This window comes from Esox lucius, chromosome 17 (assembly GCF_011004845.1).
Source record: "Esox lucius isolate fEsoLuc1 chromosome 17, fEsoLuc1.pri, whole genome shotgun sequence".
In the NCBI taxonomy this organism is placed as follows: Eukaryota; Metazoa; Chordata; class Actinopteri; order Esociformes; family Esocidae; genus Esox; species Esox lucius.
Window position 1 is genome coordinate 47,303,478 of NC_047585.1, and position 22,179 is coordinate 47,325,656.

At 41.5% G+C, this 22,179-nt stretch overlaps 3 protein-coding genes across 8 annotated transcripts in view; 2 read left to right on the forward strand and 1 right to left on the reverse strand.

Annotated features, from left to right (window-relative positions):
• Positions 1 to 4,092: 4,092 nt before the first annotated feature.
• si:dkey-49n23.1 (semaphorin-3D) overlaps positions 4,093 to 22,179 on the reverse strand; it is a 120,358-nt gene continuing 102,271 nt past the window's right edge. For all 4 annotated transcript variants that reach the window (XM_020044930.3, XM_029113890.2, XM_020044931.3 and 1 more), the window contains exons 17-18: positions 7,446 to 7,576; positions 4,093 to 6,279 (exon numbers count right to left, since the gene is read on the reverse strand). In XM_020044930.3, coding sequence (XP_019900489.2) covers positions 5,821 to 6,279; positions 7,446 to 7,576 — 590 coding nt within the window. In that variant the 3' untranslated portion in view covers positions 4,093 to 5,820. The remainder of the gene's footprint in view (positions 6,280 to 7,445; positions 7,577 to 22,179) is intronic.
• LOC105005830 (CD209 antigen-like protein E) lies at positions 7,929 to 9,893 on the forward strand. Its single transcript, NM_001303643.1, is given in 6 exon segments — positions 7,929 to 8,136; positions 8,509 to 8,592; positions 8,682 to 8,783; positions 9,108 to 9,250; positions 9,430 to 9,539; positions 9,628 to 9,893. Coding segments are annotated over 6 exon segments (711 nt in total). The 5' UTR covers positions 7,929 to 7,997; the 3' UTR covers positions 9,761 to 9,893.
• Positions 13,878 to 20,912, forward strand: LOC105005831 (CD209 antigen-like protein E). Of its 3 annotated transcripts, none has more exons than XM_029113898.2 (7): positions 13,878 to 14,352; positions 14,575 to 14,713; positions 16,789 to 16,872; positions 16,967 to 17,053; positions 18,493 to 18,635; positions 20,457 to 20,566; positions 20,655 to 20,912. In XM_029113898.2, the coding sequence occupies exons 1-7, from the start codon at positions 14,332 to 14,334 to the stop codon at positions 20,791 to 20,793; spliced, it is 723 nt and encodes a 240-aa protein (XP_028969731.2). In that variant the 5' UTR covers positions 13,878 to 14,331; the 3' UTR covers positions 20,794 to 20,912. The 3 variants fall into 3 exon arrangements, with proteins under 3 accessions (XP_028969731.2, XP_028969732.2, XP_028969730.2); XM_029113899.2 differs by having other exon boundaries at positions 13,879 to 14,410; XM_029113897.2 differs by lacking the exon at positions 13,878 to 14,352 and having other exon boundaries at positions 14,487 to 14,713.

Genomic DNA, 22,179 nt, shown 5'->3' on the forward strand with positions numbered 1-22,179 from the left:
TGATCGAGAAGCACTTTTGGATATTTCTTCATCATTGAACACAGACTTTTACACAGCTCACTGGAGTGATTGCTGCAATTCCGTTGTTCTGCCCCGACTTGTTTTCCAATATGCCGTCTGAGGAGAAGGAAGAGGGCCAAACATGCCGGAGTCCTATGTAGAACTGGACGAGAAAGTGCACTCCGCCATTACCGAGCATTCTACTCACAAATGTTCAATCCCTAGACAATAAAATGGATGTACTTCATGCACGGACTGACTTTAAGTGGGACATTGCAAACGGTTGTGTACTAGCGTTCATAGAAACCTGGCTGGATCCTGTGTCACCCCTGCTGGCTTTTCGGCAGGACTGTTTTGTAAAAATACTTTGTGACAACTGCTGATGTAAAAAGGGCTTTATAAATGCATTTGATTGATTGACAGAACGTTGGAGTCAGGTAAAAGTAAGGGCGGAGGGGTCTGCATTGTGGTTAACCCTCGCTGGGGAACAGTGATTGCAGTACTCTCAACACACTGCTCTCCAGACTTGGATCTACTGACTGTAAAAGGGTGGCCCTGAGGCAGCTGCTATTGTTGTTGGCAATTTTAATAGAGCAGATATGAGAAAAGTTTTACCAAAATACTACCAGCACATTAACTTTCCTACCTGGGGTGATCAGACTTTTGACCATTATTATTCACAATTATGAAATGGTTACAAACCCCTCCCCCGCCCTGCATTCAGTAAGGCAGATCATACATCAATCTTGCTCCTCCCATCCTTTAGACAACAACTAACACAGGAGAAACAGCTTCCTCAGACAGTTCAGAGCTGGAATTAGGGATCCATTACTGCTCTACAGTACTGATTTGAAACACAGATTGGCAGGTGTTCTGTGATGCAGTCGATGGGAACATTGATGAATACACAAACTCTGTCTCAGCATACAGTATATCTCCAAATGCATCAGAGATGTCATCCAGAATGTCAATGTCAGGACTCCCCTAAACCATAAGCCCTGGGTTAATAATGGTAATGTCCGTGCTAAGCTCAGAGCACAGTCCTCTGCCTAAATCTCTGGGAACCTGGAGGCTTTGAGAAGAACCAGATATGACCTACGGAAGGTTGTCAGGGATGGGAAAAGAGGATACCACAGCTCTGACCCCTGACGCATGTGGGGAGGACTGTGACACATCACAGCATACAAAGGGAGAAATAGCAATGATGCTTGTCCCGCCACCTCACTCCCTGATGAGCAGAACACCTTCTATACACGGTTTGAGACGACCACCAATATTCCATCAGGGAGGCTTGCTGAGGACCAGGACGACTATATTCTGTCCCTAACCACGGCTGACGTGAGGAGAGTTTTAAAAAAGTGCATACAGCCCCAATAGATCTATGGACGATGCCATCGCCCTGACAACACACACCTCCCTCTCCCTCCTGGAAAACTGCAACACATGCTTAAGGATGCTGTTCATGGACTACAGCTCTGCATTCAACACTACTGGGACGCCATGCTAATTCCTATTCCCTGGGACTTATCTCCTCTCTTTGCAATTGGATCCTGGACTTCCTGATGGTGTAAGAAATTCAGTCATTTGTATTTTGTTGAAACAACAATCACTTACCCCATTGTCAAGGGAGAGAGTCATTCAGTTATGTATTGCAGCATTCGATAATCTATTGTTCATGATGTTACGTACTCAAACGTACAAACTCGATCTTACGAACTCGATCTCACTGTGAAGATGGTTGCTAGTGGTTATGTATATTGAAGGTTGTGTATACTTATCACAGATTGCATCTCAAACTCTGAATGAAACATACCTTCAAAATACATTTAGTATTCTACATTATTACACAGATTATTACACAGATTCCATTACGGGCAGACCCCAGGTGGTGAGAATGGGCAACCTCACCTCATCTGCACTGACCCTGAACACGAGCCCCCCGGGCTGCGGGTGTCATCGGCTGCTATCTGCCCCCCATGCAAGGAATCTACCATACACATTGGCTGAGGAACGACTGGAACATCATCCAAGATCACAGCCAAACAGGCCATGGTCTGTTCACACTGCTGCCGTCTGGTGGACGCTACCGTACCCTATGGTAGCAATACTTCTACCAGACTATTCATAATCCCCAACATATTCTTTAAAAAATGTGTATTTACGTACATTATTGCCAGACTAGCCATATCAATAATTTCAATACCACTACCATTATTGCTGCTAGTTTTACAGGACTCTTTTTAAACTGCTGCTAGTGTACAGTGTTATGTATATTATTGCAATATCTTAGTATATTTTTGCTGTGTATATATTTTAAATTCTCACTACATAGTTCATAAGCTTATTACTCTCATATGCATCTATAATCTTCTTCTGACAGTTTGGTCAGAAACATGCACACCAGTAGGCTTCTGGAGGTCATTTTGTATGGCTCTGGCAGTGATTCTCCTATTCCTTCTTGCACCAAGGAGCAGATACCTCTCCTCTCCTGGTGTAACGGCCCATCTTCTGGTATCTCCTCCATGGATAAGGAGAGCAATTTTCTGTGGCCACCACCTCCAAAACCATTCCTTTTTTGGGGGTTGTCTTGCTGTTGCTGTGAACCAGTGCACTTGTTTTAACTGTCATTTGCACCAAAACAGGAGACATTGATTCACAATTGCTTATGCTTCCTAAGTGGACAGATTGATATCCCAGAGGTTTAATTGACTTGGGTTTATACATTTTTACCCCCCAACTCTTGGTGTTGTTACAGCTAGCTAGACAACGACCAAATCAAATGAGGATGAGTTGACTAGAGTCAGCTAACTGCTACTGAGTAAGGCTTGTGTCACAGGAAGCTCAGGTTTGCTTAAAAGACACTTGCTGAAGAAAACTATCTTAAACTTGCTACTGTCAATGTGATAGAGGAAGTGGTGGTTAAATAAAATGTGATTATTATCACTCTATAACTGAACTTCTCATAGATGTCAGCAAATTATAGTTCTGTTTACATTTCACAATATTCCTAGTATATATTATTTATTATTTTGATAATATATGCATATGGTAAGAAATGTAATAAATCATAAAGGAAAACAATCAATACAGCCAAGTGAAACATTGTTTTTATTAATGGTATACGTGTTAGTCGTTGTGACATGCACAGTGTCATTTCTTTGGATCAGGAATAGTGGAGAAATTAATATTTACCTAAATAATATGTTTTAAAAATAACCATAATAATATGTTTAAACAATATAAAACAATTACGTATAATTCAGTTATTAGATTTTATTTTCTACGGTCATCATATGAATATTGGGGATCCATCGCTTAATGTCAATTAACACATACTCTAAATGTCAATTAACACATTCTATAAATGTCAGTTAACACATACTATAAATGTCAATTAACACATACTATAAATGTGTTACTTCATTATACAATAATAATCCCAAAGCATATTTCAATTTAAGGTTAAACAGAATATATATATATATATATATATATATATATATATATATATATATATATATATATGTCTTATATATTAAACATATACTTGCAGTTTCCTGCTCAACAATGCTAGAATAAAAAAATATTAGTGATAACAATAACATTAACGATAACAGAAAGATGCTATTGTATAACAATGCCAGGGGTGTGGGTTTGATTTTGACAAATGGCCAGTATGAAAACAATATGAATATGTCTGCTCTCCCGACTGAACCAAAGAAGTTTATAGGACTGTAGAGGCTTAAGGATAGATGGTTAATTCACTGAAAATAGGTCCACTAGTACTTATTTTATAATATTTCATAAATAGACTGCAACCTTTCTTAAATAAGCTGATTAAACCTATACTGTATTATAACACAACAGTTTACCTCAAGTCACCTCTATGTAGCACACAAAAACAAACACCAGATGTCAGTAACTGTCTAAGTAACCAACTAATTGGATGTCCAGTGAGCACAGGCTGCTACCTAGACTATAGAGTCTACCACATTTGGGGTTTAAACCCAGCTGGACACTTTCACATTATGGTATTTGTGATAATTGCCAGGAGTGAAAACAAAAGTGAGCTGGATTTTGTTAGTGTGTTCCAAAAATGGTAAACACATTATAGGATTTTATTAAAACTAAAACTACGGGTTTGTGTTTGAATAAACAACATCTTATAGGATGTTGTATTCCAGTGGACATATAGCTTCGGTCTTTACTGTTGTGATGATAGGGTAAGGATGATACTCTGTGTCAACATGTGTTGCTGAGGGGTCTGGAAGACACAAATGCAATAGAGATCAAAGGGACCAACCACATCACTGTAAAAAGAACAGAGACCCTGCTGAGACCCTTTGATTTAACCCGTGAAGATTTATCACACAATACATAACTCGTAGTGGCAGACTGACTACACAACTAGGGTGACACGCCATGTATTTCAAACATCTAGAAAGGACATACCAAGAGAGGGAGAGAAATGGAATGGAGGGAGGAAAATCCCATGGTCAGGTAACAAATGGTCGCACAGACAGGAATTAAATGTTTGCTTATGAGAGATGGACTGGTAGATTGAACCATGGTCTTCTAGTTCACTGGGGGGATTGAACCCTGGTCTTCTAGGTGACTCGGGAATTGAACCATGGTCTTCTAGTTGACTGGGGGTTTGAAACATGGTCTTCTAGGCGACTGGGGAATTTAACCATGTTCTTCTAGGTGACTGGGGGATTGAACCCTGGTCTGCTAGTTGACTGAGGGTTTAAACCATGGTCTTCTAGGTGACTGTGGGATTGAACCATGGTCTTCTAGTTCACTGGGAGATTGAACCATGGTCTTCTAGGTGACTGGGAGATTGAACCATGGTCTTCTAGGTGACCAAGGGTTTGAACCATGGTCTTCTAGTTGACTGGTAGATTGAACCATGGTTTTCTAGTTCACTGGGGGATTGAACCCTGGTCTTTTAGTTGACTGAGGGTTTAAACCATGGTCTTCTAGTTGACTGGGGAATTGAACCATGGTCTTCTAGGTGACTGGGGGTTAAACTCAGATTTTCAGGGTGACGTGTTAGGAACGTGGCAGTAGTACTGCTAGAATAACCTACTGCAAGTGCTGTAAATGAAAAGTGAAATGTTGATGTCAATATAGAACACTCTTTCAAAGACTATGCCAGGAAGGAAGACAAATCATGGAGTGAACATCCTCAGTTGTGTAACAGTTGGGTACTAGTCATTTCCTGTAACAGTTTTGTAGTTCCGGAACACCTGTTGTTCAGGTGACTGTAATGCAAACATACTTGACAGTGTATATTTAATCGACAAGGCTGAGAACAACCTGTCCAGTCTTGCTTCAGCAAACAACTCTACCTGTCCTGAGGTCTGCCCAGTCTGGGATTTAGATCACAATCCTATCTAAACAGAATGAAGAGGATATCTATATGAAAAGTTTACTGAACGTCTATGGACAAACTTTTTAAATAATATTAGTATAAAGCTGATACTGTATGTCTGGTCAATGCAAAGCAAGGGTCAGCATGTTAAAGACTGAGGCCGACTCACATTCCCTTCACCTGTTATTCTCCACACTTTCCCAGAACTGTGAATCAATCACCCTTCCCTGTCAGTGATTCCAATAGTAATGATAACAATAAAACGTTTGATGTGCTATTTCAGTCATGTACAAGTGTTTACAATCTGCTAATGCTACCTGCCTCCCCGAATGCATATGATTGGTCTAGGCCAAGCATTCAGGGCGTGTCCAATTCCACCACGGTTAAATCCATACAGTGCCCCCTTGCAACCTTCAGGAAAGAGGAGGAGTCTCTGTCCCCCCAGGTCATTGTAGTGGGGTGTCCTCCGTGGAGTCGTGCCGGCGCACCCTGGCTTTGCGGTTGTCTGTTTGGGTCTGTTTCCACTTCAGCTGACGAAGCTTCTGCTGCTTCTTCTTCTCCCGATACCACATCTGCTCACAGTACTCATCCACACTCACACTAGCCATGCCCATCATGTGAAGGTCCTTATAGTTCCTGTTGAGCTGGGTGTGGCTCTGAGTGTGACCTATAGCACCTCCATTTCCCCCCCTTACCCCTGCTGCTCCAGCCCCAGGTTCAGCTACCCGGCCCTGGGACGCTGTCATGCTCGCCTGGGGAATGACCTTGAGGTTGTAGCGAGTCAGGACCTGGGTGAAGGAGTGCTCCAGGCGGCTGCATGTGTACAGACCATCGTCCCCAGACTCCAGTCGCTGTATCAGGAGACCCTGCTTCATCAGAACCACACGACCCTCACTCTGAAGAGGCTTAAAACAAAAAAAGTTAATATCACGTTAATATGTATACAATACTGTTCAAAAGTTTGTGGTCACTTAGAAATGTCTGTAGCCTTTTATAAATCTAAGCATGGATTAGCAAACACAACGTGCCATTGGAATACAGGACTGACAGTTGCTGATAATGGGACTCTGTACTCCTATGTAGGAAAATCTGCCATTTCCAGCTACAATAGTCATTACAACATTAACAATGTCTACACTGTATTTTTGATCAATTTGATGTTATTTTAATGGACAAACAATTAGCTTTTCTTTCAAAAACAAGGAGATTTCTAAGTGACCCCCAACTTTTAAACGGTAGTGTAAATATGTACATACAATCCCTTGGGAAAGTATTCTGACTTTTCATTTTCTCTTCATTTTGTTGTGTTGTTGACTTAGTTACTTTGTAATTGATTATATTATTATTAATATATATTATATATATATATTATTATATTTTTAAAATCTTCCTATTTGATCTATGACTCTAAAGTTACATAGATAAACTTTAATTTTTTTGCCATCAATCTACACAAAATACCTCAGAAAAATTTTCAGAAAATTTTAGGAATGTTTGTGAATTTGAAGATCCTCTCAAGCTATATCAGATTGGATGGGGAGCATCAGTGAACTGCCATCTTCAAGTCTCACCATAGATGTTCAGTTGAGCTCATGTCCCGACTTTGGCTATGTCCTGTGCGCTCTTGATCAGGTTTTCTTCAAGGTCTCTCTAACTTGGGTCTGTCCACCCTTCCATCAAAGAAACATCCTCATAGCATGATGCTCCCACCACCACGCTTCATTGTAGAGACAATACTAGCCAGGTGATGAACGGTACCTTGTTTTTGACAGAGTCCTTTAAATGTCATTTGGCAAACTACAGGAGGCATGTCTTATGACTTTGAAGTCCAAGCACTCTACAATAAAGGCCTGATTGATGAAGTGCTGCAGAGTTAATTGTCTTTGTCTGACTGGTTCTCCCTCTGTAGAAAAACTCTGAAGCACTGTTAGTGTGGCCACTAGGTTCCAGGTCACCTCTCAGAATAAAGGCCTTCAACTGAAATCACACATTTCTAAAAACGTGTTTTGTTAATTTGAAGTATTGTATTTAGATTGATGTCAAATATATATAAATATGGTTTTTCCATTACTTTGCTTGTGTGAGCCTGTGATGGCTGTACTGTCCACTGGACTGGAGCCTGCTGGAATCTGGGAAGACACTCTAAGAAGGTCGCATTGCTCTCCACTCCATAGACCAACTTGGCTTCCAAAGATTCAAAACCTGCCAGGATCAAAACAATGATTAGTTTCATTTTTATCCTTACCTTATATTGGCATCATTAAGGTACTGGGGTAGATTAACTGCCTGAAGTTTGCAACTCCTTGATCTCAAATGACAATATAAAAGACTAGACATGCACAGCATTCCTATGAAAGCTGGGGGTGCTCTGAGAACTCAGCGGTTAAAATAGTAATGCTGGTAATAGAAGTGGGCAGGGCACATTAAAATGCAGGGCCAAACTGTTGAAGCTCACCGCAACTTTATATTTGTCAGAAGGAACCATATCATCCCTAGAAAATGATGTTCAGCTTCCTCTTTGGTTTGACAAGAGTCTTTGTTTGACACTTTCACTAAGTCATACCGATGCATTCACATAGGGAGCAACAGAAAAAGTTTGGTATTTCAGCACAAGTGTGTGAAGATGCCGGATGAAATTTATGAAGACCCACAAGGACCTGAAGATGATGAATGTAGAAAAAGGAAGAGTATGGACATTGACCAAGTCTCCGCCAATGTCCTTAATCCCAGAAGGAAGCATGGAGTTTCTGGTCAAAATTCAGGTAAAATATGCACACATACAAACAGTGTTCTTGTGTAGTTTTATTGGTGTTTGAAATAGACTAAGCAAGTGCCTCAAAACAACACAGTCAGTCCCAACCAAATCATGGGCAAACAGATCGATAACTATTTGACACACTGGAAAGCTCAGTAACCAAAAATACAGTGATTAAATAAATACAACTAGACCGCAACTTTGACCTTAACAAAGAGTCCCCGGAGGCAGAATATCTAACCCAAGACCCTAAACTACTGACCCAAGACCCAAGAGTTATTTACTTGTTTGTCAACCACAAGTAGCACCATAACACTCAGTAAATGTTTGATTGTAGTGATTGAATAAAGGTGATTCTAATTCTAAACCTGTGATTCAGTTAATCCCTACAGAGTCACTACAGTGTGTCTGGGACTGCTGTGTGTTCTACTACTGATTGGGATCTTAGGACTGTTTTGCTACCGTGAGTTTGAAATGTTTTACTAACACTTTACCATCAGTGGTAAAATCATTTAATCACAATTTTAAAGGTAGTTTGTTATTATTTCACAGAAATAAACCTACTGACCAGTTACAACAAACTGATGGAGGAGAGAGACCAGCTACTGAGAATTACAGAAATGCTGAACAACAAGATCAGGGTAAAATTTAAAGGTACATTTTTAATGGTTATTCTCCATTTGACAGGACTACATGACTATTCTCTATTTGAAAGGTCTACACGGCTATTCTGGGTTTGACAGGACTATTTGACTATTCTCTATTTGACAGGATTATTTGATTTGTCTTTATTTGACATATCTCATGATTTGTAGCTGACTAATATTTAATGTAAATTACATACACTTTTGCTGTTTTTATGTTTACATTAAATAATATTTTGTATAATATTTACCTGTTCAATAAATCATGCAGATTTCATATGAAGAATAAGAAAACATTTGATTATGTTGTCATTTTTATGTTAAAAATGTCTAGGGGGATCCTGTCCTGAAGGATGGAACAAGTTTGAAACCAGCTGTTACTACAACACAACTTTGAAGAAAACCTGGGAGGAGAGTAGACAGGACTGCATTGATAGAGGAGCAGACCTGGTGATCATCAACAGCAGGGAGGAACAGGTGTGTGTTTGAGAGTGTGTTATAGATTGTGGCTTGTACATTTGATTAGTTTTGGATGTAATCACAATCTAAATTAAATTCTACATCTGAATTATTGTCTAGGACTGTTAGAGACAGGGTGGAGAGGGCTGACAGTGGAGCATTTGTATAAACAATACATCTCTATTCCACGATAACAGTCATTCGTCAATCAGTTATTTGGACCAGGAAACTACACCTGGATTGGTCTGACTGACTCTGACACTGAGGGGACCTGGATTTGGGTGGATGGCTCTCCACTGACCACCAAGTAAGTTATAGACTTGTTTCAACATCTCTGACTGTCTGGTTTAGGATCTGAGACGGTGGCCAGTCTGACTCTGTTGTTTCTACTGCAGGTTTTGGGATAAAGGGCAGCCAAACAACTTAAATAGCCAGGACTGTGGGGAGGTTATCCACAGTTCATCCGACCCAGGGATGTGGAATGATGACGGATGTCACAAGACAAACAGCTGGATCTGTGAGATATAGGACTCTTATAGGAACTATGTGCTAACTACGTAGATTACTGAGAAGTAGATAGTCTGTCTACCAATCTGAAGAAAAACTAGGGCAGAGCTGTAAAAGTTCTATATTAAAGTTATAAATAATTGGATAATTTACCAAATAAAAATAAGAAAAAATGTTAACACTATAAAACATGGTTCAATTTATTTTAATAAATTACATAATTTCAATAAATATTGTTAATGATTTAAGTTGGTGTTTCTTATTTTACAATGTACAGGTGACAAATACAACAACAATTGATGTTGTTTAGGATGTTCACAGACTAGATAGGTTGAAGGTGAGAAACATGGAAGACAGAGGTATATGGAACCACCAAGCTAGATTAGGACTTCCCTTCAAACTGAGAAAGTAGGAGACTGATGAGACAGGTTACACAGACGCCTAAGTGTGCATGTGACAACAACATTCCACAAAACTGGCCTGCATGGTAGGGGGGTAAGAAGGAAGACTATACTCAAAAAAGCCCATTGTGACTCTCTGTTGAAGCCCACAATAAATCTCAGTTGAAGCCCACAGGGAATCTCTGTTGAAGTGTACTGTGAATCTCTGTTGAAATGTACCGTGAATCTCTTTTGTGTCCATGACTCCACATTAAGAAAGACACTAAACAAGAGTGAGATATTTAATGTAAATAAACAAGAGTGAGATTTGTGTCCATGACTCCACATTAAGAAAGACAATAAACAAGAGTGAGATTTGTGTCCATGACTCCACATTAAGAAAGACAATAAACAAGTGTGAGATTTGTGTCCATGACTCCACATTAAGAAAGACAATGAACAAGAGTGAGATTGGTGTCCATGACTCCACATTAAGAAAGACAATGAACAAGACAGACTTGTGCCCATGTCAGGTTTCCCAAAAACATCCTGGTTGTTCTATAAGAGTCGGCTATGGAGCAAGGCTAAACCACACTGTGATGCAGTTCGTCAGAATGCTCTTGATTGTGCAGCGGTAAATTCACAAGGATCATGGAGGACAGACGGGCCTTCTTCAGTCACCTCAAAAGTACAGCCGCTGCTGTGCCTTTTTGACCAGGGCTGAGGTGTTGAGGGTCCAGGAGAGGTCCTTGGAGAAGTGGACACCCAGGAATTTGAAGTTTGACACATGCTCCACCTCAGTGCCATCGAACTGGGGTGTGACTGCAGTCTTTAGACTTCCTGTAATCCACAATGAGCTCCATGGTTTTCTATGCATTGAGGGCCAGGTTGTTATCAGCGCATCACGCCACCAGGCACTTGAGCTCCTCCCTGAAGGCTGATTCGTCATTGTCACTGATCATCCGGTTGTCCTGATTGCTGTTTGCTAATGGCAGCCTGCAGGTATTTCATTGCTAGTTTGGCATTAGCACCCAGGGGTATGTAGACTGCCATAACAACAATAGATGTTAACTCCTGAGGCAAGTAAAAAGGCCTGCATCTTATCATCAGGTACTCCAGACTGGTTGAGCAGTGACTCCCAGTTAAGTTAGTGTTTGTACACCATGTTTTGTTTACATAAATGCACCTCTGGTCTTACCGGAGTCCTCCTCGGTCTGATGTGCTCTGAAGACATTACGCCCCTCTAGCTCAATTACGTTATCGGAAATTTATGCCACGTTTCTGAAAAAATCATGATGCTGCAATCCATCCATCCATCCATCTTCTTCCACTTATCCGGGGCCGGGTCGCGGGGGCAGCAGTCTATGCCCAGACTTCCCTCTCCCCAGACACTTCCTCTAGCTCTTCCGGGGGGACACCGAGGCGTTCCCAGGCCAGCCGGGAGACATAGTCCCTCCAGCGTGTCCTAGGTCTTCCCCGGGGTCTCCTCCCGGTGGGACGGGACCGGAACACCTTCCCAGGAAGGCGTTCCGGAGGCATCCGAAAAAGATGCCCAAGCCACCTCAGCTGACCCCTCTCGATGTGGAGGAGCAGCGGCTCTACTCTGAGCTCCTCCTGGGTGACCGAGCTTCTCACCCTATCTCTAAGGGATCGCCCAGCCACCCTGCGGAGAAAGCTCATTTCGGGCGCCTGTATCCGGGATCTTGTCCTTTCGGTCATGACCCAAAGCTCATGACCATAGGTGAAAGTAGGAACGTAGATTGACTGGTAAATCGAGAGCTTCGCCTTGCGGCTCAGCTCTTTCTTCACCACGACAGACCGATACATCGACTGCATTACTGCAGAAGCTGCACCGATCCGTCTGTCAATCTCCCGTTCCATCCTTCCCTCACTTGTGAACAAGACCCCTAGATACTTAAACTCCTCCACTTGAGGCAGGCACTCTCCACCAACCTGAAGTGGGCAAGCCACCCTTTCCCGACTGAGGACCATGGCCTCGGATTTGGAGGTACTGATTTTCATCCCCACCGCTTCACACTCGGCTGCAAACCGTCCCAGTGCATGCTGAAGGTCCTGGTTAGAAGGGGCCAACACGACAACATCATCTGCAAAGAGCAGAGACGAAATTGTGTGGTCCCCAAACCTGACACCCTCCGGCCCCTGGCTGCGCCTAGAAATTCTGTCCATAAAAATTACGAACAGAACCGGTGACAAAGGGCAGCCCTGCCGGAGTCCAACATGCACTGGGAACAAGTCTGACTTACTGCCGGCAATGCGGACCAAGCTCCTGCTTCGGTTGTACAGGGACCTGACAGCCCTTAGCAAAGGACCCAGGACCCCATATTCCAGAAGCACCCTCCACAAGATGCCGCGAGGGACACAGTCGAATGCCTTCTCCAAATCCACAAAACACATGTGGATTGGTTGGGCAAACTCCCATGAACCCTCCAACACCCCGTAGAGGGTATAGAGCTGGTCCAGTGTTCCACGGCCCGGACGAAAACCACACTGTTCCTCCTGAATCCGAGGTTCTACTATCGGCCGTATTCTCCTCTCCAGAACCCTGGCATAGACTTTCCCGGGGAGGCTGAGAAGTGTGATCCCCCTATAATTGGAACACACCCTCCGGTCCCCCTTCATAAAAAGAGGGACCACCACCCCGGTCTACCATCCCAGAGGCACTGTCCCCGACCGCCACGCGATGTTGCACAGGCGTGTCAACCAAGACAGCCCCACAACATCCAGAGACTTGAGGTACTCAGGGCGGATCTCGTCCACCCACGGTGCCTTGCCACCGAGGAGTTTCTTGACCACCTCAGTGACTTCAGCCCGGGTGATGGACGAGTCCACCTCTGAGCCCTCATCCTCTGCTTCCTCAATGGAAGAAGTGACAGCGGGATTGAGGAGATCCTCGAAGTACTCCTTCCACTGCCCGACGACATCCTCATTTGAGGTCAACAGCTGCCCACCGCTACTGTAAACAGCGTTGGTAGGGCACTGTTTCCCTCTCCTGAGGCGCCGGATGGTTTGCCAGAATCTCTTCGAGGCCAGCCGATAGTCCTTCTCCATGGCCTCACCAAACTCCTCCCAGCCCAGAGTTTTTGCCTCCACAACCACCCGGGCTGCAGCCCGCTTAGCCCGTCGGTACCCGTCAGCTGCGTCAGGAGTCCCACAAGCCAACCAGGCCTGATAGGACTCCTTCTTCAGCTTGACGGCATCCCTTACTTCCGGTGTCCACCACCGGGTTCGGGGATTGCCGCCTCGACAGGCACCGGAGACCTTACGGCCACAGCTCCGAGCGGCCGCTTCGACAATGGCGGTGGAGAACATGGTCCACTCGGACTCAATATCTCCAGCCTCCCTCGGGATCCAGTAGAAGCTCTGCCGGAGGTGGGAGTTAAAGATCTCTCTGACAGGAGACTCGGCCAGACGTTCCCAGCAGACCCTTATAGTACGCTTGGGCCTGCCGAGTCTGTCCAGCTTCCTCCCCCGCCATCGGATCCAACTCACCACCAGGTGGTGATCAGTTGACAGCTCCGCCCCTCTCTTCACCCGAGTGTCCAAGACATACGGCCGCAGGTCAGATGACCTGGGGGAAGGCCCGGCCACCAGGCGCTCGCATAAGAGCCCCAACCCCGGGCCTGGCTCCAGGGTGGGGCCCCGGCTGCGCCATACCGGGCGACGTCATGGTACTCAAAATTTGATTCATCATTAAGGGGGTTTTGAACTTAATGCTGCAATCCATAATGCAATTTTTGTGAGATGATTCTCCAGAACACGTTTGTGATTATTACATCCGTTAGATGTTATTGCAAAGGGAACTTCCACTACTTACTAAACATTATTTATGTTCAACCAATGTGTGTAATGAAGACTGCTTAACCTTGCAGTGTAGTCTCTGTAAATGGTGGTGAACTCTTCTGTGGATGATAAGGACTGACACATCCATGACTACTGGAAGTTTCTTCCTCAGCTGTCAGATTTTTTCTCTTCTCATTATGGTTTTCTGCTATAGAGGCGTTCTTACCAGACTGTTTAGGAGTGTAGAGCTCAAAAATGGTTTCCTTCTTTGTAAAGATGTTCCACTTTTGTTTTTGTTTTGCCTAAGGTTTTAGCTGTTTCTACATCTTTCAGCATCATAAAGGCTTTCTTGAATTTCCCTGGAACCCCTTTTATCTTCATGTTCACAGACTCTGTGGGAGACCTCTACAGATGGACAGGGCAGGACTGCTGGTAAAAGGAGTAGGCAGATTCAAATTCATATCCAGCCTTGACAAAATGACTGTTGAAGGTTTCTGCAACTCTATATTTGTCGATAGGGAACTTATCATCCCTGAACAATGATGCACAGTTTCCTGTTAGTTTGACAGTTTCTTCAAGTCATACTGACACAGGACAATGAAGACTCATAGAGAGAGCCACAGTAAAATGTCCTGTCATTTGGTATTTCAACAGGGGTGTGTAAAGATGTCAGATGAAGAATTCCCACAAGATGATAAATGCTTTGCTACGAAGAACATGGATATTAATCAAGTTTATGCCAACATAGGAGTCTTAAATCCCAGAGAGAAGGATGGAGTTGGTCAACAATCAGGTAACTACGTTCACAAACTGACATACAACACACACACAACACATTACTATACTATATCACACTAAAACACACACACACACGACACATTACCATACTATATCACACTAAAACACACACACACAACACATTACCATACTATATCACACTAAAACACACACACACACACACACACAACACATGACCATACTATATCACACTAAAACACACACACACACACACACAAACAACAACACATTACCATACTATTTCACACTAACATACACACACACACACACACACACACACAACAACACATTACCATACTATATCACACTAAAACACACACACACACACACACACACAACAACACATTACCATACTATATCACACTAAAATACACACACACACACACACACACACACACAACAACACATTACCATACTATATCACACTAAAACACACACACACAACAACACATTATCATACTATATCACACTAAAACACACACACACACACAACACATAACCATACTATATCACACTAAAACACACACACACACAACAACACATTACCATACTATTTCACACTAACATACACACACACACGACAACACATTACCATACTATATCACACTAAAACACACACACACACACACACACACACACAACACATTACCATACTATATCACACTAAAACACACACACACAACAACACATTACCATACTATTTCACACTAACATACACACACACACACACACAACAACACATTACCATACTATATCACACTAAAACACACACACACACACACACACACACACAACAACATATTAACATACTATATCACACAAAAACACACACACACAACAACACATTACCATACTATATCACACTAAAACACACACACACACACACACCGCACATTACCATACTATATCACACTAAAACACACACACACACACACACAACACATTACCATACTATATCACACTAAAACACACACACACACACCCACACAACACATTACCATACTATATCACACTAAAACACACACACACACACACACACAACAACCTATTAACATACTATATCACACTAAAACACACACACACAACAACACATTAACATACTATATCACACTAAAACACACACACACACAACACATTACCATACTATATCACACTAAAACACACACACACACAACACATTACCATACTATATCACACTAAAACACACACACACACCCACAACACATTACCATACTATATCACACTAAAACACACACACACACCCACACAACACATTACCATACTATGTCACACTAAAACACACACCCACACCCACAACACATTACCATACTATATCACACTAAAAAACACACACACACCCACACAACACATTACCATACTATATCACACTAAAACATACACGCCAACACAATGACATACTACACTAAAACACACACACCCACACACACACACACAACACATTACCATACGATACTGCACAAAAATCACACAAATACACTGACATACAATATCACAATAAAACACCACACACCCAAAATCTGACATACAGTATTATTGTGTATTTTATCGCTTCAACAGAACATACAATAACCAGATAGAGACCAAATACAGACCAAATAGAGAGCAAACAGAGACCAAATAGAGAGCAAACAGAGACCAAATAGAGACCAAATAGAGAGCAACAGCAAGAAAGATAGAGGGGAAAGAGAGACAGAAAGACAGATTGGAAAGAGAGAATGACAGAGGGGAGAGAGACAGACAGATAGGAAAGAGAGAAAGAGGGGAGAGAGAGTCAGACAGACAGAGGGTAATGAGAGGCAGATATGAGAAAGAGATGCAGGTATGTTTAGATGTAGTGACTGAATGAAGGTGATTCTGATTCTCAACCTGTGATTCAGTTCATCACGCCATAACACCCAGTAAATGCAGGTATGTTTAGATGTAGTGACTGAATGAAGGTGATTCTGAACCTGTGATTCAGTTCATCACTCCATAACACCTAATAAATACAGGTATGTTTAATTGTAGTGACTGCATGAAGGTGATTCTGATTCTGAACCTGTGATTCAGTTCATCCCTACAGAGTCACTACAGTGTGTCTGGGGCTGCTGTGTGTTCTACTACTGACTGGGATCCTTGGACTGTTACTCTCACGTGAGTTTGAAATTTCACAAACAAACACGTCTTTAATCATCTGTGATATAATCACGAATCACTATTTAAAATATACTTTATTATTATTTCACAGAAAGAAACCTACTGAACAGTTACAACAACCTGACTAAACAGAGAGATCAGCTAAAGGAAAAGACAGAACTATTGAAAAATATCAAAGGTAATTACTTATTTTCTGTTCTAGATGACATGCCTGTCTGGATGACATAATACAACGCTGACAAAATATAGTACTGAGAGTGTAATAGTCCAGAGTGGATTAGAGTGGGGGGAATAGTACTGAGAGTGTAATAGTCCAGAGTGGATTAGGGTGGGGGGGAATAGTACTGAGAGTGTAATAGTCCAGAGTGGATTAGGGTGGGGGGGAATAGTACTGAGAGTGTAATAGTCCAGAGTGGATTAGGGTGGGGGGGAATAGTACTGAGAGTGTAATAGTCCAGAGTGGATTAGAGTGGGGGGAATAGTACTGAGAGTGTAATAGTCCAGAGTGGATTAGGGTGGGGGGGAATAGTACTGAGAGTGTAATAGTCCAGAGTGGATTAGGGTGGGGGGGAATAGTACTGAGAGTGTAATAGTCCAGAGTGGATTAGGGTGGGGGGGAATAGTACTGAGAGTGTAATAGTCCAGAGTGGATTAGGGTGGGGGGGAATAGTACTGAGAGTGTAATAGTCCAGAGTGGATTAGGGTGGGGGGGGAATAGTACTGAGAGTGTAATAGTCCAGAGTGGATTAGGGTGGGGGGGAATAGTACTGAGAGTGTAATAGTCCAGAGTGGATTAGGGTGGGGGGGAATAGTACTGAGAGTGTAATAGTCCAGAGTGGATTAGGGTGGGGGGGGAATAGTACTGAGAGTGTAATAGTCCAGAGTGGATTAGGGTGGGGGGGAATAGTACTGAGAGTGTAATAGTCCAGAGTGGCTTAGGGTGGGGGGGAATAGTACTGAGAGTGTAAAAGTCCAGAGTGGATTAGGGGGGGGGGGAATAGTACTGAGAGTGTAATAGTCCAGAGTGGATTAGGGTGGGGGGGGAATAGTACTGAGAGTGTAATAGTCCAGAGTGGATTAGGGTGGGGGGGAATAGTACTGAGAGTGTAATAGTCCAGAGTGGATTAGGGTGGGGGGGAATAGTACTGAGAGTGTAATAGTCCAGAGTGGATTAGGGTGGGGGGGAATAGTACTGAGAGTGTAATAGTCCAGGGTGGATTAGAGTGGGGGGAATAGTACTGAGAGTGTAATAGTCCAGGGTGGATTAGAGTGGGGGGAATAGTACTGAGAGTTTAATAGTCCAGAGTGGATTAGGGTGGGGGGGAATAGTACTGAGAGTGTAATAGTCCAGGGTGGATTAGAGTGGGGGGAATAGTACTGATATGGTCCCTTGAAATATATACTTTTTACGTGAAATGCGTAATATTTACCTGTATTAAAATATGAATGCAAATCTTGGGGGTCGGGGAGTATTTGATTATTAAATAATAATATAGTGTATTCTATTTAAATGTTTATTAAATCATATTGATTTCTTATGAGAAATAAGAAAATATTAGATTATATTGTCCTATTTTGTTTTATTAATATCGTTCTGTTTTTGTTAATATTTTCTAGAGGGATTCTGTCCTGAAGGATGGAACAAGTTTGAAACCAGCTGTTACTACAACACAACTTTGAAGAAAACCTGGGAGGACAGTAGACAGGACTGCATTGATAGAGGAGCAGACCTGGTGATCATCAACAGCAGGGAGGAACAGGTGTGTGTTTGGGAGCGTCAGAGAAAATGTAGGGTAAGGTAAGGTTAGGGTAAGGTAATAAGGTAAGGTTAGGGTAAGGTAATAAGGTAATAATTAGGGTTAGGGTTAGTTAATAAGGTAATAAGGTAAGGTTAGGGTAAGGTAATAAGGTAAGGTTAGGGTAAGGTAATAAGGTAATAATTAGGGTTAGGGTTAGTTAATAAGGTAATAAGGTAGGGTTAGGGTAAGGTAATAAGGTAAGGTTAGGGTAAGGTAATAAGGTCATAAGGTAAGGTTGGGGTAAGGTAATAAGGTAATACGGTAGGGTTAGGGTAAGGTAATAAGGTAAGGTTAGGGTAAGGTAATAAGGTAATAAGGTAGGGTTAGGGTAAGGTAATACGGTAAGGTTGGGGTAAGGTAATAAGGTAATAAGGTAAGGTTAGGGTAAGGTAATAAGGTAAGGTTAAGGTAAGGTAATAAGGTAATAATTAGGGTTAGGGTTAGTTAATAAGGTAATAAGGTAAGGTTAGGGTAAGGTAATAAGGTAAGGTTAGGGTAAGGTAATAAGGTAATAATTAGGGTTAGGGTTAGTTAATAAGGTAATAAGGTAGGGTTAGGGTAAGGTAATAAGGTAAGGTTAGGGTAAGGTAATAAGGTCATAAGGTAAGGTTGGGGTAAGGTAATAAGGTAATACGGTAGGGTTAGGGTAAGGTAATAAGGTAAGGTTAGGGTAAGGTAATAAGGTAATAAGGTAGGGTTAGGGTAAGGTAATACGGTAAGGTTGGGGTAAGGTAATAAGGTAATAAGGTAAGGTTAGGGTAAGGTAATAAGGTAAGGTTAAGGTAAGGTAATAAGGTCATAAGGTAAGGTTGGGGTAAGGTAATAAGGTAATACGGTAGGGTTAGGGTAAGGTAATAAGGTAAGGTTAGGGTAAGGTAATAAGGTAATAAGGTAGGGTTAGGGTAAGGTAATAAGGTAATAAGGTAGGGTTAGGGTAAGGTAATACGGTAAGGTTGGGGTAAGGTAATAAGGTAATAATGTAAGGTTGGGGTAAGGTAATAAGGTAATAAGGTAGTGTTATGGTTAGGTAATAGGGTAATAAGGTAGGGTTAGGGTAAGGTAATAAGGCAATAAGGTAAGGTTGGGGTAAGGTAATAAGGTAAGGTTAGGGTAAGGTAATAAGGTAAGGTTGGGGTAAGGTAATATGGTAAGGATATGCTGTTTCACTGTTCCATGAAGGGTGTAATACAAAACCTTATACGAGATCTTCTGTTTCTTGGCAATTTCTGACATGAAATAGCCTTCATTTCTTCAAACAAGAAAAGACTGATGAGTTTCAGAAGAAAGTTATTTGTTTCTGGCCATTTTGAGCATATAATCGAACCCACTATCTCTGATGCTGAAGATACTCAACTAGTCAAAAGATGGCCAGTTTTATTGCTTCTTTAATCAGCACTACAGTTTTCAGCAGTGCTAACACAATTGCAAAAGGGTTTTCTAATGATCATTTAGCCTTTTAAAATGGATAAATCTGGATTAGCAAAAACAAAGTGCCATTGGAACACAGGACTGAGGGTTGCTGATAATAGGCCTCTGTACACCTATGTAGATAATACACTGAAAATCAGCTACAATAGTCATTTACAACATTAACAATGTCTACATTGTATTTCTGATCAATTTAATGTTGTAGAAATTGACAAAAAATATGGTTTTCTTTAAAAAAAACAAGGACAGACCCCAAACTTTTGAACGGTAGTGTATGTTTGTGAGTGTAAGAGAGTGTAAGAGAGGGAAAGTGGACCTCATATTTACAATATTGTGTCTCTTTCATGATAACAGTCATTCATCAATCGGTTATACAAACCGAATAAACATGTCTGGATTGGTCTGACTGACTCTGACACTGAGGGGACCTGGATTTGGGTGGATGGCTCTCCACTGACCACCAAGTAAGTTATAGACTTGTTTCAACATCTCTGACTGTCTGGATTAGGATCTGAGATGGTGGCCAGTCTGACTCTGTTGTTTCTACTGCAGGTTTTGGGATACAAAACAGCCAAACAGCTATGAAGGAAAAGAGCAGGACTGTGTGGAGGTTAACCACAAATCATCAGACCCAGGGGTGTGGAATGATGAGGGATGTCAAAACAGAAACAACTGGATCTGTGAAATATAGGACTCTCACAGGAACAATCTGCTTGGAAAATTATATTAGTCTGAGTGAACTAACATACATACACCTCTGGAAAAAATTAAGAGACCACTGCAAATTGAACGCTTCTGTTCCTCACTCAAAACTTTCCTTTTCAACTTTTTTGAAAAGGAAAGAAAAAGGTGCAGTGGTCTCTTAAATTTTTCCAGAGCTGTATAACCTATATAAATATATACACATACAGTACATATATTTTAATAATCTAAGGATTTTCCCAAAAACAAACACCAAATGAATATTTGATAACAATAAAAAAACATGGCTAAGTTTATATAAAACATGGCTAAGTTTATATAAAACATGGCTAAGTGTCATGGTGCGGTGAGCAGCAGCGCCACCGTGCCATATTTCCACAAGTTCCCATATTCTCACGAACACATCCCGGACTGTCACGTTTCCCATCTTCCACACCAGGTCCCAATCTAGCTCGTTTGTATGTGTATATATGTTTCCCCTCTGCTCCCCACATTGTGGATCATTGTTGCTGTTGCTGTCTGTATGCTGGTGAGTGTTGTTTGTGCTACTGTTTGTATGTTAGTTGTTAAGACGCATTGTTGCGCACTTTTATTTTCATTCAGTAGAGTAGTTATTGTTTTCCGTTCGTGTTCGGTTTGTTGTTTGTTGTTTTAATAAACCAACGAACGTGATCTCTGCATGGCCTGGTTCCTCCAACACTACACCACGACAAGTGTTACACTAAGTTTATATAAAACATGGCTAAGTTTATATAAAACATGGCTAAGTTGATATACTAATATATTGTACATACGGTGGGTATAGAAACTATCTACCTACTATCAAAACGTTCTCATTTTGTTGCCTTACAGCCTGAAATGAAATAATGTAAAATCTGACTTTTTCTGGTTTTATTTACACACATCCAAGTGCCAAGAAAAGTCTAAAAAGTCTGATTTTTTTTAAAATGAAATTTGATTTCAAAATAGAAAATAAATGTATGTGGTGTGTCCATATATTTTGTCCTTTGAAAATGTACATAATACACACTATATGTGGGAAAAATTTCAACAAAACAAAATTACTATTTAAATTATACTTTACATATATTTAAGATTATTGTAAGGTGGTTTACACTGAGAAATGGTTGGAGCTATTTTAAAGTTATTTAGAGAACATATCTAATATAAAATAATCCTATTTTGTTGTCATTGTTGTTAAATTGCTATATTTTCGACCCCCCACACACTGTAATATATAAGGGGTACTTTTTGCGGACAAACAATACAGTGAATGTATTGTATGAAAAGTTACAAATATAATGTGAAATCATGGGGCCCTGTGTGCTACATCCAGCAAAACTATATGTTCTACCCCCTCTTTAACCCCCAATGC

Bases quoted from the DNA above. Each gene is read 5' to 3' on its own strand.
- LOC105005831 (XM_029113897.2), top strand. From the start codon at position 14,518: ATGAAGACTCATAGAGAGAGCCACAGTAAAATGTCCTGTCATTTGGTA. The intron at 16,873-16,966 runs GTGAGTTTGAAA...ATTATTTCACAG, and splicing joins CCTTGGACTGTTACTCTCAC to AAAGAAACCTACTGAACAGT. The intron at 18,636-20,456 runs GTGTGTGTTTGG...TCATGATAACAG, and splicing joins TCAACAGCAGGGAGGAACAG to TCATTCATCAATCGGTTATA.